This window comes from Hemiscyllium ocellatum, chromosome 19 (assembly GCF_020745735.1).
Source record: "Hemiscyllium ocellatum isolate sHemOce1 chromosome 19, sHemOce1.pat.X.cur, whole genome shotgun sequence".
Classification (NCBI taxonomy): Eukaryota; Metazoa; Chordata; class Chondrichthyes; order Orectolobiformes; family Hemiscylliidae; genus Hemiscyllium; species Hemiscyllium ocellatum.
In genome coordinates, this window is record NC_083419.1 from 11,566,942 (window position 1) to 11,584,109 (window position 17,168).

At 36.7% G+C, this 17,168-nt stretch overlaps 1 protein-coding gene across 1 annotated transcript in view; it reads right to left on the reverse strand.

Annotated features, from left to right (window-relative positions):
• Positions 1 to 2,549: 2,549 nt before the first annotated feature.
• The window catches only part of ppm1h (protein phosphatase, Mg2+/Mn2+ dependent, 1H), a 153,533-nt gene continuing 138,914 nt past the window's right edge, over positions 2,550 to 17,168 (reverse strand). Inside the window, exons 8-10 of the mRNA XM_060839225.1 lie at positions 15,700 to 15,807; positions 11,646 to 11,797; positions 2,550 to 3,982 (exon numbers count right to left, since the gene is read on the reverse strand). Coding sequence (XP_060695208.1) covers positions 3,835 to 3,982; positions 11,646 to 11,797; positions 15,700 to 15,807 — 408 coding nt within the window. The 3' untranslated portion in view covers positions 2,550 to 3,834. The remainder of the gene's footprint in view (positions 3,983 to 11,645; positions 11,798 to 15,699; positions 15,808 to 17,168) is intronic.

The following is a 17,168-nucleotide window of genomic DNA, read 5'->3' on the forward strand; positions in this document are numbered from 1 at the left end:
TTATTCTCCACTCACTTCTCATGTCTCCTCCTGGTTCTTCTTGGCTCTCTCTTTAGGTCTTTTCTGGCTAACTGAGCCATCACATCTCATTCTAACATAAGCTTTCTTCATCCTCTTGACAAGCTAACCAGTTTACCTTGAAGAACCTTGTTGAATGCCTTACTGAAGTCCATATAGCTCACATCCACCACTCTTGTCTCATCATTCTTCTTCGTCACTTCTTCAAAAAACTGAATCAAGTTAGTGAGACATGATTTCCCACACATAAAGCCATATTGCCTATCCCTAATCAATTCTTGCCTTTCCAAATACTCCATTTCCTGCACCTCCGCCCTCTAACCACACCCCTCTAACCATAACAATGATAGAACCCCCTAGTCCTCACCTTCCATCCCATGGAATCTCTGGATACAGCACAATATCCTCCGCCATTTCTGCCACCTACACTCAGATCCCACTACTAAAAATATATTTTCTTCTTCAGCCCTATCTGCATTCTACAGAGCCCATTCCTTCCACGACTCCCTAATTAGGTCTACACACCCCACCTTTACACCCAGCACCTTCCCCTGCTATCACACGTGGTGCAAAACCTGCACATACACCTCCCCCCCCCTCACCTCTGTCCAAGGCCTCAAAGTGGAGATTTTCCTGCACATCTATCCACCTCATCTACTGCATCTGTTCCTCTTGATGTGGTCTCCTCTACATTGGCGGGATAGGACACTAACTCGTGGAGCAGTTGAGGGAACATCCGCGCACACCAAACAACTCCACCACCCTGTGGCCAACCAGTTCAACTCTCCCTCATATTCCCCCAAGGACATGCAAATCCTAGGTGTCTTCCACTGCCAAATCAAAGTCACCCGCCAACTGGAAGATGAATGTCTCATCTTTTGCCTTGGGATGGTATAACCATACAGTATCAACCTTGACTTCACCAGTTTCCAAATCCCTCTTCCCCCTACCTCATCACAGATCCAACCCTCAACTCAGCACTGCCCTCTTGACCCGTCTTACCTGTCCATTTTCCTTCCCACCTTTCTGCTCCACCCTCTCTACCAACCTATCACAATTACCTCCCACCTGCATCTACCTACCAACCTCCACCCCCCCCATCCCACCCATTTTTATCTCTCAGCCCCCTTCCCAACCCACGTTCCTTATGAAGAGTTTATGTCTGAAACATCGACTCTCCTGCTCCTCGGGTGCTGCCTGATCTGCTGTGCTTTTCCAGTACGACACTTCTTGATTCTTTCCAAATACACATAAATCCCATCCCACAGTATTCCCTCCAACAATTTGCCCACCACTGATGTCAAGCTTACTGGTCTTTGTTGGATAGGAAATCAAAGACATATCTAGCAACATTAAATGAATGGTGAGGTGATGGATTGTTATGTAGCTGTTATCTTTCTAGATTGTAAAGGTCAAGGCATTGGGAGATTATAACAAATTATTTCCTCAGAGTCGTGGATTTGTGGAACAGATATTCATGAAAATTAGCAATATGTTAATAAATCATCTTATAAAAGAGGATAAAGAAGTGTGAGGTGGGTGGTGGAAGATAATGGTCTTTTTGCATTGTACGTCATCTTAAGTCTTTCTTTGAAGAGTAAAGTTATAATTTTATTATGTTTAGCATACAGGGAATGGGATTGAAAGTTAGAAGGCCGAGTACAAATGTAGGTGAGACATATTTTGGAAGATATCAATGGTTCTAGCCGCACCTAAATGAATATGACATGTCAAGGGAAGTGACCAGTCAGATGAATAATGGAGTTTGGAAGGTCAGAGAGATGTACTTAGCATACACTCAATAATAATCTTATCAACAGTATTTTTTCACTGTTTGGTATAAGTTCCCAAACCATGCTTGCATGAATATTAATAGTTGGATTATATTCAAAACAAAGTTAATTTAGTCCTTTGACATGGTAATGAGCCAAACTTTGCTCACAGTTTTGACTTTTCAATATGACCTTCAAAAGGTTGAGGGCAAAGACTTAAACTTGAGGGTATAAAATGTCACTTGTTCAAAGACTAGCTTTACACAACCAGAACAATTAATATAAAATAATATAGAAATGCATGGCGAAATCTATTAGAAAATTGTCACTTAATCTTTGGATGCCAAATTATAAATACAGTATATCGTAGACTCTTAAACAGTTGGAAAATTCTGAGTGAAAAATGTAGCAAATTAAAATTTGCATGAGTGTGTTAAAGGGTTCATTTCTTTTGGGGTGATGAGCCACATTGATCTACATGTTGGGGAAAGTGCATTACCTTGTGTGTTTACTATTGTCATGCGAAATTTAAAAAATACCTGTACTAAAGAAATGTTTGTCTAATGCATATATTAACCTGTTTATTACCAATTATTTCAAAACCATTCCTGTCATGTTCCTCGTCATCAAATTTGGCATATGAAATGCAGTATGGAAATAAAAGAGGCAATTTACAAAGTAGAAACATTCAGAAAGATTTACAGTAAAAATGTCTGTTGCAAGTACAATTTGTGATTAGAGAGATAACTGAATAAAGTCTTTAAACATTAAGCAAATTTAATTACTGTACAGTGCAATATTACTGTCCTCTTACAAATCACCTTCATGAACAGTCAAATACAACATCACACTAGTTATTTGCATCTTCAATCCAGCCTTCTCACATACTACTTTTAAGACTCCAAACACAAAGAAAATTTCAGATGTGCCTGAATGTAACATTGCTTTTCAATAAAAATATGTTCCACAGTTCAGTCTTTCAGAAATGAATGAAACATTTAAAAAATCTTTTAATAGTTTTTCCTTGGCATCTACAAAATATTTCAGTGAAGCTCATCTCAAATTATAAATACTCCAATGAGATGAATAGCACTGATGTAGAATAAATACTTTTGCCTGTTACTGCTGTTTCTGAGAGAGATTGGCCTGGGGATGGTGTGGTGATTTTGGCAGCATTTTGACACTTGCCAAGCATATACTATCAGTGGTAGAACCAAAAAACAGATAGGTGCAACAAATCTATTTATGTTGAATGCAGTATATGACAAACATGACAAAGAGAAAGACTAACAAAAGCCTGTAGATAATCTTAGGCAATGTCTATTCAATAGCCAAAGAAAATCACTTTACAAAAATAATCAGCAGATTCACATATCTTGCCTTGCAGTTGCCAGTATATATAACAGTTGGAGGCTTATATCATTTTTAAACAAACTGTGGTAAACAGTTTTAATCTTCAAACAGTGCCATAAAAAAAACCAAAACAATACTCACTACATTATGACAGCATAATTCTGTTAGACGATTGCCATATTGATTATATGAAGAACTCTAAAACACAGCATGAAGAATTTCTCTCTCCTTCACTAGCATTACAGCACTTGCAAAATATACATCAAAATTCCAAAATTTATAAGTTATAACACATTTTTAATATTTAAAGACTCTACAATTTTTGATAAATATCCTTCCTTTTTGATTTATACAGGATATATTTATTTGATTGCAGGAAAAACAATTACATCAACTATAACAATGAAAGTAGAAGATAAAGTTTGTGAAATTTGAACTGAAAGCAAAATCTGCCAATATACGATTTTATTAAATCCCCTTCTTTTCATAAGAATATTTGAATCAGTTCTGGGACTTCTGCTTCTTATTGTCTGGTCACCATTGGGATAAAATTTCCTCGTGTTTTTTATTTGTAGTGAAACTGATGATCTTTGCTACAAGTAACAAAACAAAGGAAATCGTCTTCCCTTCAGTATCATTACAGGGCCAGCAACAAATAACCAGTAAGTCACTTGGCATGATGCAGTCATTATCATGTCAACTTGTTTCCATGCAGGAGGGGAATGATGTACATGGAGATGTCATCACCTGAACCAAGTCTATCATTTGATATCCTCCATCCTCGGTCCTTCAAGACACCTCTAGCTCTCATCACCAGGTCCTGGGCTGCCAGTGTGTATCTGTGAAGAAATAATATAATCATGAAGTATATAACTATACAAACAACTAATATTTACTTAAGCACTACATTATTTATCCAGTAAATTTAACCAAAAGAAGTTGCATATGTGCAATGACCATTATATAAGCCGATCTAATTTTCTACAACTTCGTTCATCCTTTGGAGTAGACTTCAACTCATAATATAAAATGGATAGTAGTGGTAATCTACCTTACTGTCCTTTTGACTTAAGTGGAAATAAAAACTGGAGATATATTAAACAGGCTGATTTGCTGTCATATGTTTTATATTATCACAGAAAATCATTCTTACTCTCACTATCTGGGCAGCACAGTGGCACAGTGGTTAGCACTGCTGCCTCACAGTGCCTGAGAACCGGGTTCAATTCCCGACTCAGGCGACTGACTGCGTGGAGTTTGCATGTACTCCCCATGTCTGCGTGGATTTCCTCCGGGTGCTCCGGTTTCCTCCCACAGTCCAAAGATGTGCGGGTCAGGTGAATTGGCTATGCTAAATTGCCCGTAGTGTTAGGTAAGGGGTAAATGTAGGGGTATGGGTGGGTTGCGCTTCGGGGGGTCGGTGTGGACTTGTTGGGCCGAAGGGCCTGTTTCCACACTGTAAGTAATCTAATCTAATCTAATCTAATCTTTAATTGACAGCTGTTCCAATTTTTTGATATTCTCTTGAACACAATGATTCTTAATTTGTGTTATGTTCAATATCTAAGTGTACAATAGTATAATTCAGGGATATAACAATAGTTTGTTAGTAGTTGTAATTGAATCAAAATATTGTATTGTTTGCATGTGTCCTTCTGTGTTTCTTCAATCTTTCCAAAGGCCAACTGAAACAACAAGTCCCATAACAACTTGGAGCAAGGATAGGCAATATGGTGCTGTGAGTTTCTGTTATTCTATAAGATCATTGTGGGTTTGATCTTGACTGCACAACTCTACATTCCAATTTGTTCCTCAAACTCCTCAACTCCCCATATTGTTTAAAAATCAGTCAATCTCAGTTTAGAACATATGAAATGACTCAGTCTCCACAGCTTTCATGGGAAGAAGAGGGTCATGAATTGAAGATTCAATACCTTGAGATAAATACTTCCTTATCTGCATCTGATACATGCAATTGTCACAATACTGGTTCTTTTTACAAGGTTACTATGGCCTTGAGTTTTTTTTTCAGAGAGGGGTTAAGTGACCAGGCTCCAACTAGGCTGGGTTTGAAAGTTTTATTGAGGCCCTATGTTTATCTCTAATAAATAATATGCTTCAGGCCAAAAGCTTTCATGTCTTTAAAAATCAAATGGCAGTGGCCAGCTAACTGTGCAGCTAGCCTTAGTTTGGATTAGTTTTTTTTGATTCAATTCAGAAGTTGAGTCTGTATAGTTGCAGCAGAGGATGTATGAAACAGGCTGCTGACCTCTCTAACTTCAAGCTGTAAGCTCTAGTTTGTTTCATTTTTACTGTTTGTGCTAAGGGATTTGTTATTGGATGCAAGTATTTTTGGAACAGCATCATTAAGTCAGGTTTGGACAGGATAAGTTATCCAGTATGCAGTTTTCTATTCTGTGTTTCACTCCGCCATTTTGTAAGCAAATTTTGTTTGTTTAAAACTTGGCAGCCAAACTAGCTGATTTACCCCAGGAATATCCACTACATACTTAACTAAAACAAAAAGTAAAGTTACGGTCTGGGCTACCAGCTTAAAAACGTTTTGAGGGGTCTGGCCTAGTGCATAACACAATCCATTATTCTGAAAGGATGACCCCTTGATCTACATTCCCCTAAGAGGTATATATTCTTTCATCAACTAACCTATCAAGCCTCCTCAGAGGCTTATATGTTTCAATAAGGTCACCTCTCTTTCTTCTAAACTTGAAACACAATCGGAATTATTCCTGTTGTCTTGGTGAAATTTTATTCTTCAAACCAACATCATAAAAACGGACTGTGTGGTCATTATTCCATTGCTATTGCGAGATCTTGCTACGCAAGATCTGTCATGTTTCCTACATTACTTCCGAAATACTTCATTGGCCCTAAAACAAATCCTAATCGTCCTACAATTAACCTTGTGAACCTTCTCTGAACCATATCCAATGAATTCCTAAGACAATGCAAGGATAAAATATAAATTTGATTGAGTTTTTTGAACAATTTTGAAAGGAGTACATAGAAACATGCTTAAAATCAGGACTAGAACATAGCACTGAGGGGAACAAAGAAATCACACAGAAGATGCGAAAAGCTCTCTCTCACAAAAATCAATAGATATTATTTCAATCTTAAATCTGAGATCAATACATTTTCCCTGACAGGCATACTGTCATTTTATAGTTTAGGCGTAAACTGTAGCTTTAGAGCGAAGATGGCATTGACCATTGCAATATGGGAATCCAACCAAAAATGGGACAAGAAACAAGGATTGCCATGTTAATTTGCAGAATAACTTAATGTACAGTGCATAATTCTAATATTAAATTTTAAAAATTCAACTGATCTGGCATCAGAGGAAAGACAGACAAAATTAAGGATTGCAATCCAATTTGACTTCTTCTTCTGTGTTCCGAAGAAGAGTATGTAGTTTTACATTCTGCTCATAATGATTTATAGTGTTGTAATAGCAGGATTTAAAAAAAAAAGTTATGGCTTTTTTTATGAACAGCTTTTCCATACCCCTCATTATTATTATAGGGTCTGTTGGTTCTGTTCAAAGTTTATACTGAGTGAATGAGCATGGAAAAGTGCTATGAGTTGACATGCAGGATACAAGGGGGCATAAGCAGTGAGTTGAGGGGCATAGGGAGTAGTGACAATACAGTTTGAAGGAATCCAGACACAACTTGTGACAACCCTCAGGAGTCTTGATTAGTACCTGAATACATGAAAATTGCAGGATTCTAGGAAGTATCCATCTCTACACTGAGCTGGCCAGATTGTGAGTACAGAGTATTACAGGCTCACGATCCCTACTACCTTCTGTACTGGAGAAAATTGACAGTAGGGACAGAACCAGGTCTCATCCACTATTTTAACAAGTCCAAAGAGTCTTCCTGACTCCATAAAATTCAGTCCTTCTATACATAAAGGCTTTCAAAAGATGCCTATTACAAAATGTTTATATATCTATTGCCTAAAAAAAATTAAGAGCTTCCTTGGAGGCCCGCAAATGAGTACAATTAGCAGAAATATGTCATTCAGATTAAATTGATTTAGGGCTGTGGTATGTTCCAAAGTCAGGCCCTGCTTCTCTCAAGATGCTTTATAACCAGTGCAAACTCAGTTTGTACTCGAGATGATTGGAGTTTAAAATTCCTTTACCTTTTGCACTTTTTTGTCCAATTTTAGACAAACTGGCTAAAATATATGAACGATCCTAATGTAAACTCAAGCACTTTATTTTAAGTTGTGAAATCAAGGCACCTCTTAAAATCGCATGGATGAAGTTATATTCTCACCTGTTCACTATTAAGGTTCAGGGTAAGGGAAGCAGACATTTTTTGTTTAATTCTCTGTTCAATTTATTTAAGTTGTTTCACATGGAGATATTTTTCCTCCCCCACTCAAATTATTGCTGCGTTCTTCAATGAGCAAATTTGCTCAGGACTAATTGCACAGATATAAAAATTAGTACATGTTTAAAAACAATACTTGGCTCAAAGAATGGTTGACACTTTAAGCAACTCTCGAATGTGCACTTCAAAAGCTGATCACGAACTATCTGCTACTTTATATATATTTATATAGATCAAAATTAAGTTTGTTAAGATTAATTTTATTCACAGGCAAACAGATTGTGATCATAAATGTAATTAAAACTACAGATGAATGGTGATCATGAGATGAAATTAAAAATGATGAGACATTCTCATGTGAATGGGAGAAATAGATCATATATTTCCTTCAAAACATAATAGTATCCTGGACATGGATCTGCTTTCATGCATAATAGAGTTGACAATCTTGCATCCTTTTGAATGTACAAAGCCTTTGGGACTTGAAAGAAAAGAAGTCCACCCAGTGTCGTCATCATCTTAAATCTGTGCCCTATCACATTGTTATTCTTTAAAACTCTGTGCTTTTCACTTTTAATGGAAAGGAAGATATTGGTACAACTCTAATAATTTGTTACAGCGCCATGAAACCATAAAAGTATTCATGAATTGAAAAGAACTGTGAACAAAAGACAGAAAGCCTTCAAAAAGTAAGTGTCAGTACATTGGGCCCATTTACATTTTAATTTAATTATTATTGTATTTTGTGCATTTTTAAAAAAAATGGAAGATTTGCTAGTCACAAATCATAAGGTCTTATAGCACACGATCCATTGTCAAGCTTATTCAGAGAACACCAGTTCTCTGAAGACTAATCCAAGCGTTAGCATGACCTAATTTTATGCAACTGTTGTAGGTTATATCTGTAAGTTTAGAAATAGAGGCTTTCATTTCTCATCATGTAATATATTGCTCCTGGATACTCATTACTAGCAAGCTGCACACCTCATTTAAAATACTTTGAATCAAACACTGCAGTACTATAAATAATTTTTAGAACAACACTGAAGAAGAGTAGGACCAACACAGCAAACATGTAGTAAATGAAAACCAAAAGGGAAGGAAGAGGAGAAAGGAGTGCTGGATAGATTTACCAGGCATATCTGAACTTCAAGTGTTAAACAATAAATGGGGATTGCATAATTAAAATATTTCATGGAATTTAGAAGGTGCAGTATTGATTTAATCAAATTTTTCAAAATATTGAGAGAATAGAAAGGGGCAAATATTTCTGATGGTTGTGAAGCCTTGGACTGGAGAGTTCATTCAAAACAATTAGAGCCAGACCGTTAGGAGAGAAATTAGAAAACACTTCTGGTTAGTATACACTCATATGTCTTTGGCAAAGACAATCCAAAATATAGGCCTGAACCCTTAAGTCAGCAGAAAACCATCCTGCATGCTTGAAATGATTATTCAGAGGTTCCTCCACATGGCTTATTATCTCTCATTCCCAGAAAAGAGCGAGTTATAAAGTGCCAAAAGGCATGTCATTAACACCCCCACATTTATTTTCAAATGTTTACAGTTTGAGGCTTTTGTAGGCATTGATGTGCTGCCCACCTCTCAAAGAATTGATGTGAATTCCCATAACAACGTATGTAGGATAGAGACCTAGCAACATAGGTCTCTACATGTTTTCCTTTCTGAATTACACAAGCTTGAAATTGACAAGTGTAGGGGCTGTTGCTTTGAACACTTTAGAAAATATTAATCTATTTTACAAAACTGATAGAAAATGGATGTAGATGGTCTTAAGAAAATATAAATAAAGATGATAACAGAACTTGGTGGGGGGGGGGGTTAAACGACGAAAAAATATTGAATGGGCTTTTTGTTTAAATTTAGAAAAGCTAAGGTTGTAAAGTCCTAAACGAGGACTTCAAGGAGATAAGTGGGTTTATAAACAAGAGTATGATGTTTCCACTTGTGGGGATATCAGAATTAGATGCCGTAAATACAAGATAGTCACTAACTAATTCAATTAGGAATTGAAGAGAAACATTTCTACAGAGAGTGTGGCTATAACATGGAACTTGTTGAAGTGAGAGCATAGATGCACTGATGGGGAAGTTGGATAAATATGGAAAAAAAGGCAAAAATTTAAATCAACAATATGGAGCAGAAACACTGGCATGGGATAGTTGGACTGAATGGCATGTTTCTGTGCTGTTTGATCTCTGCCTTTCTGTGTAAGTGTATTGCTAGGGTGTGAAAGGCAACAAGATAGACTACAGGTTGTTCTGCTGTAACACAAGTTTCGTCAATGCGAATTCACTGTAACACTATTGATGAATAGGGATGCTATTTTTAAAGCACAAACTTTTAAGACGTGTGTTGGCTACAGCGCGATTGAATCGCCAACACTTTAAAGTGTTATTTGTATTGCATGATTCTTGTATAACATGGGGTTGCATAGGAATGCAATTATCGCACTACAGAAGAAATGTCTGTACATGTGTCCAAGCTGTGGAATTTGATATTCTTACTGTGTCTTTCCTTTGCACCTGGGTACAACGTAAAGTTCTCTCAACTCAACATCAAATCAGTGATGTCTGCCCCAACCAAGCTCCCAGATCTCCCCACAACCAAGTAGTACTCCTCGAGGATATAGTCAGATTTCACCATTTCTGTCAGAATTCTGACCATAATGTATCACATAGACTGACTGTCATAAATAAAACATTTTTTGTTATGTTTCAGATTTAGAAAGATGAAAACACAAAGGTTGGATTGTGATTATTTTACTACTCACATTCAATCTCTATCTCAGGCAACAATGTTGGATGGTGTCCAGGTTCCATATTGTCTTGATACCAGATTAAGAAATGTTGAACAATGTCCAATGTATCCAGCATCATTTGGATTGAAACTAAAGTCATCAGAAATTGTCATTTTGCAGCTCACTGACTTGATGCAAATGAGGATGGGATTCTCTTCCAATAACCAACAGCTAGTATTTACAAAGGACCTTTGATGTTCCAAAACATCCTAAGATTCTTCACTTTATTGTTATTGAACAAAATCCAACATTAATTCAGATAAAGAAATCATATAACTGATAATCAAAAGCTTGGTCAAAGAGCCAAGCTTTAAGGAGCATATTAAAAAAGGAAAGTGAGGTAAAAAGTTAGAGAGATTTAGTGTATTCCAGACTTTTGATCTAGATAGCTGAAGACACGGCTGTTGACGGTGCAACAATTAAAATCAGAAATACACAGGAGGGTAAAATTGGAGGAGTACTGGTTTCCAGGGCTGGAGGATTTCACAGAAAAAAGGAATGGTTTGAAAACAAGGATGAGTGTGTTAAAATCAAGGTGCTGTTAAGTCAGAAACTAATGGAACTCGGCAAGCACAGAGATGATGAACACATGAGACTCAGTAAGTTTAGGATGCCACCAATTGAGTTCTACATAAATTCAACTTTGTGCAAGATAGAAGAATCGAGGCCAGTATACACATATTTTAATAGTTGAGTCCAGAAATAACAAATGCATCAATGAAGGTTTCAGCAACAAATGATCTGAGGCAGAGAACTTTTAAGGGAAAACTGCATCGATTCATGACTAATAATGGAGTCAGCTAACATACGAGTGATATAGAGAAGTGTAATTCAGGCTACAATCAGATCAGCCATGATCCTGACAAATCATTGGGTAGATCAAAGGAGCTAAATGGCCTGAATATGCTCCTAACTTGTACACAAAGGTATCTTGATTATCCGAAGGACACGGGCAGGGGAGTATTTAGTTTGGTTAATCGAATACTGGATAATCAATGGCCGATAACATAGTTTGCCACGCATCAGGACCATGTGATCTTGTTCAGATAATCCAAAAATCAGTTAATCGAATACCAGATAATTGAGGTTCCTCTGTATATCTCACACGAGAGCAAGTCGTGGGATTTAACTTGGATTGAGCTAGTACATTGCCAGCACTGGTCAAGTAGTCTCCCTTTCTGTGCTGTTCAAATGCTATCATGTTAAGTGACAATAGAATTCTCCATTAAAATTCAATACTTCAGTCTGTGTCCACGTCATGGATTATTGACAAGTGGAATTCATGGCATTAGAAATTAAGTAAAGCTCCTGACTTACCTACGTGGGTCATCGGGATCACAGTTGGACAGAAAGCTTGTTATGGCCTCAGCCACTTCTTTATTCGATAGGACGTCCCATAGTCCATCAGTAGCGAGAACCAGTACATCATTTACGTCATGATCATGCTCCGAGATATCATAAACTCGCACCTATACACAGATCAATCAAATTAACTTTTCAAGTGAACAAAAAGTATTTTAAAAAGCAATTGAATAATTTTTTTTTACAATCGTGAAGTACACAAAGCTTTCCTTTACAACCCAATAAATTATTCACAAGTCATTTTAGATTTCCATGAACATAAAATGAAAATGACAAAACAAAAACAAGTCGATCAACAAAAACACTTTCAGTGGTAGTATACAGACACTTCATCTTTCCTTTGAAATTGCAAATATAGATGCTTTTTTGGGGGAAACACATTGCTCTCATTTCTGTCTTGCAAAAAATGTTGTCAAGTAACTATGACCAGGGGTTAGGCAATAGACTTGAGGGAGTAAAATTGAAGTGCTTTGATTTAGGTCCCCTCGAATTGACAGAAACCACTAACATTCTTTGAGGTCAACAGCATTTTGCTATATTCAGTATGGAAATCAGGCAGCTAACATTCCCATGGCAACAACAGGACATTCTATTTGCCTCATCTGCACAGGTCATAAACCATGCAGTGCATGCCCATCTCTTTGCAGATTTTCACTCTTGATTTGAATTAGTCTGAGCAGACAAGATAGGAAATTCTATAAAATGGAGCCCACAGTTGACCCAGCTACTGTAAACATCCTTGTGCATTAATGTGCTATATAAGTCAGAGTAGCTGTAAAAGCTGCACTGTGACACACTGGCAGTTTTTTTAAAAAACAGTTCTTAAATGCTTATTGCTGAAACTCAGATCCTACCACTTTTGTGCAGTAGAATGGCAAATTTGTAGCCAAATTCAACAGTGTTTGTAATCAAGCAGCACAGTAGGTATATTTATTGATTACACAAAATCATTTATGATAAAATCTTTGTTAACTGTATAAGATTATTTCAACACTCCCAGTCCATTTATCTCCCTCAATTAATAGATGACATTGGCCAAGGAGTATGGGTTGTAGGAAATTATGTGCATTTTAACAGATAACTAAGAGGACTGTAAGGCATGAAAATTTGTTTAAAAACTGAGAAGCTTGAAACATTATTACTTCAAAAGACTCTTTTAAAAAACCTTATTTTGCACTGTTGTTTTAGTGAAATGTAGGTTTCAACACCACAAACAACTGTTTTTGTGGATTTTAATAAGTGCATCGTGGAGACTGAAATAAAACAGTGCAATGTTCCATCTCAAGAAAGTAAGCTTCTAGTCCATTGTACTTTCAATGCAGATACTAATTTCAAGACGGTTATTCCTAGCCAGAAAGGGAAAACTAAATGATATATTATTAAATAGTGGGGCCATTTACATCAATCATTTAATAATTTTACATTTTCAGTCATCGTGACTTTACAACTCTGGGTGTTGTAGGTGAGACTAGCCAGAACTGAATTATAACATTCATTACCCTGAACATAAATTCATTGAATATTTGCTGCTCATTTACATATCTTTGTATAGCTGCAAAGTACACAATATTTTCTGCTTATTTACACATATGTGTACAGCATATGTTTGCATGCTATGTAGTAAATCAAATTTTCAATTCAAAACAATTTTAGTGAGAATGTATTTTCTTTTTATTCAGTCATGGATTTGGGCATTACTGTCTAGACCAGCGTTTATTGTCTATCCTTAAATGCCCAGCGTGCAGTTAAAAGTCAACCACATTGCTGTGGTATGGAGTTACATGTAGGCCAGACAAGAAAAGGATGGCAGTGCTTTCTTTCCCTATAGGACATCAGTGAACTAGATGGGTTTTTACAACAATTGACAATAGTTATATAAGTCAGCTTTCTATTCCACACATTTACTGAATTAAAATTTCACCATCTGCTATGGTGGGATTCACGTCCATGTCCCCAGAACATTAGGCTGGGATTCTGGATTGCTAATTTAGTGACTATGCTACCGCCTCCCCTATTAACCAACTGAAGGACTGGATTGTAAACTATTAAGTTGCTAGGTAAACACATAACCATATTGATAAACTGCCATATATTGTTAATAGACACACATCCCCAGTGACATGTATTTTAAACTGCCGCAGTTCTTAAATGAATTTTTTTTTAAATTGCACTGCCAACTGGTATCTGGTGAGAAAGAGAGAAGCAAAAAAAGAAATGCCTGTATTTGATTTGCTAATTTCATGTTATTGATTTATGTTGTAATGATTCCAGGAAATTTTACATTGATAATAAACTTGATCTGAGAGACATCAAGGAATAAGACAATTACAATGAACCAGATAGGGAATATTTCAGCCAGAGAATGGCTAGACTGTGGAACCTGCTATTGCATGAGATGGTTAGGGCAAACAGCATAGATTTATTTAAAGAGGAACTTGCTAAACTCATGAGAGAGAGTGAAATTGAAGGATATCAAAGATGGATTGGATGAGATGAAGGATGGTGGGAGGAGGTTATATGATGCATAAGTACTGTCATGGATCAGTTGGACCAAATGGCCTGTATGGTTCTAAAGCTGAGAAACACTCTACAATTATTTGCATTGAAATTCTTTTCACAGAATCATTAATAATTAGTTTCAAATTAGGACTTTTTTTGAAATGTCATTTTCAGAAAACAAAAATTTATTGAGCTGAATGACTGTTCTGAAAAAATCAGCCATCTCAAACAGAAAAAAATCAGAATTTAAGGTCAAAATTCAGAACAATAGTTGGTTAAATATTGTATACAGCTTCATTCAAAATAAACACATGAAAAAATACACGGACTGCAAAGGAAGACAGGGGGAAATTGAGGGGAGAAAATGGAGAGTGGGAGTGGCTAAAGAAGGGAGTCTGAATCTTAGAAGTCCATGGGGCATCTAATGCAGTTTCATGGACCTGAATATTAGAACTGCATGTTTGTCTGTTTCGGGTGACAGATATTTTATGCACATTTGTATCTTGCGCACGATTCTAGTTTCGATTGTGAAAGGCCAATGATTTGCTTTATTATTGACATGTGTAACTAGGTACAGTGAAATGTTTTGTTTTTTGTGTAGCACAGGCAGTTCATACCATACAACGGTCATAGGATGATAGAACAGAGTGAGGAAGACAGGTTACGGCTGCAAAGAAGGTGCACAAAAAGATCAACATTAGACTTGAAATTTGAGAGGTCAGTTCAGAAGTCTAATAGCAGTAAAAAAGAAGCTGTTCTTCCATCTATTGGTCCGTGTGTTTAAGCTTTTATATCTTCTGCTTGATGGAAGAGTTTGGAAGAGATTATAACTGGGGTGGAAGGTATCTTTTTGATGATATTGGCTACCTTTCTGAGGCAAATGGGATTGGCATGGATTGTGCATGCTCAAATGTATGCCAGACAGTTAGTGACCCCCAAGGAGGCTAGTCACTGTCGGTAGGTCCACAAAAAAGGCCCTAATTACTTTCCATTTATTTGTACAGGGACATTCAGAACACATACACACCATGTGTTTCAAAAGAAATACTACCCCACTGTCAGTCCATGAATTCCTCTCTTCATTTCCTCCCTGCCTTTTCAGCACTTTCCCCTTCACCCAAGATCTGGGCATGTCTAGTTGGCTAGGGCAGGATAGAAATTGTTCAGATTGCCAGCTGTTCCTTACTAAGTTTTCTTACTACCAACTTCACATCAAACTTGTGTATGATTGGCAAATCCCTCCTCCACCATTCCACTCGATGTGTTTCAAATCATCTTCATTTTTAAAGAGATCATTCTATCTTGTTTTATTGTGACAAACAGGTTGGTTTTTTTTGTGGCAACATTGAATGGCAGGAAAACTGAGCTCGTCCAGGACTTCTGTCAGTAGATAGTTATATAAATGACAACAGCCTTATAGTAACAGTAGTTACCAGGGATTGATTAGAACAAAAAGCCAGATGGGAACTACATACACAAGCTTTCGTCAGCTAAAAAATTAATACTTTACCTCAGGAGTGCATGACAGAAAGGGCTTTATATGGATATTAGAATCGTGAACCTTCAGATCATGATCTCCAAGTCCTCGGGTGACACCTATGGTCGCCATCACACGTGCCTATTAAACAAATTACATCTTGTACTTTAGTGCATGCATCATCCATATTAACAAAGAATGACATTGCTTCTTTTTCAACAAAGACTAAAAATATTCGCAGTATTGATATATTAATATACCAGTAACACATTTAACACATTACACTCCTGTAAAAGTGAAAGAGATGTCACTGATAGACCAGGAGTATAGAATTTGGAGCTTAGGTTTTCAAATGGTGAACGTTGCACCTCATGTCAGAATTTATTCAAATTCTATTCATTTATTGCACAAGTATAAAGGAGAGAAATGGGGAAGATAGAGTGATTGAGGAAATCCAGATTCATCAGGCACATGGAGAACCACTACCTGCAAGTTGCACATAATCTTGAGTTAGAAATATGATACAGTTTTTTCATTATCACTGGGTCAAAACCCTGAAGCTTTCTACCTGACAATGTGATGTTACTTTCACCACATCTATTGCAAGTGGTTCGAGAAACACATAATTAACACTTCCCATAGTAATTCAAGCAATGAATGCTGTTCTTGCTAGCAATGACTACACCCCATGAATGGCCTTTTAAAAATGTTGAGTTCAATCCAAGCCATTCTTCAAGGCCTCCTGCTCAACAACATCATTGGAACTAATAAAAGCTTGACAAGAAATCACTTCCATAATCAACAGCCTTTAGAAAGGCAAAGAATGCTGAGGAAATGCATCGTAATCAGTCTCCTTTAAAAAATGAATTTTATAAACTTACTTCATGAGTAACAAGAAATTGGCAATTTCTCAGAGAGAATTTTCAACTATGAACATCTGTACAACATATAGTTGCACTGTTAAGGATGGAAAACTCTCGACTCTTCACTCAACAGGAACATGGATTGGAGGTTCAGGCATGGAGGCTCTCTCTCATTTCTACATCAATTGAAAATTTTCATAACTGACTTTTCTTATTCTCAGATCTACAAATCCCGTACAATAATACTCAACACTGGGATGCTTACTTTGTAGAAATATCCTCCTGAGAATGCTTGTACATTCACAGTGTCTATATGCTCATAAGTATTAGTGCAGTATATGCATTTCCAAAACATATTGTTCTCACCTTCAAGTTTATTATATGATACAATAGCTTGTTATGTACATAGAACAAGTCAGTTGGAAATTACAATATAAAATATAGGCAAGTCCTTTGAAAGCCAAGAAATAACTTATTCTGAAAAAAATAGATTAATTGCAAATGCATTCAATGCTGGTTAAAGCACTGATTTTCAGAAGTGAAGTTAAATAGCTGGTATCAACTTACTAATCACTGGCAGCATTTATTCCAGTTGTTTTGAATGTGCTTTTTGATACATCACAAGGAGGATAATACAAA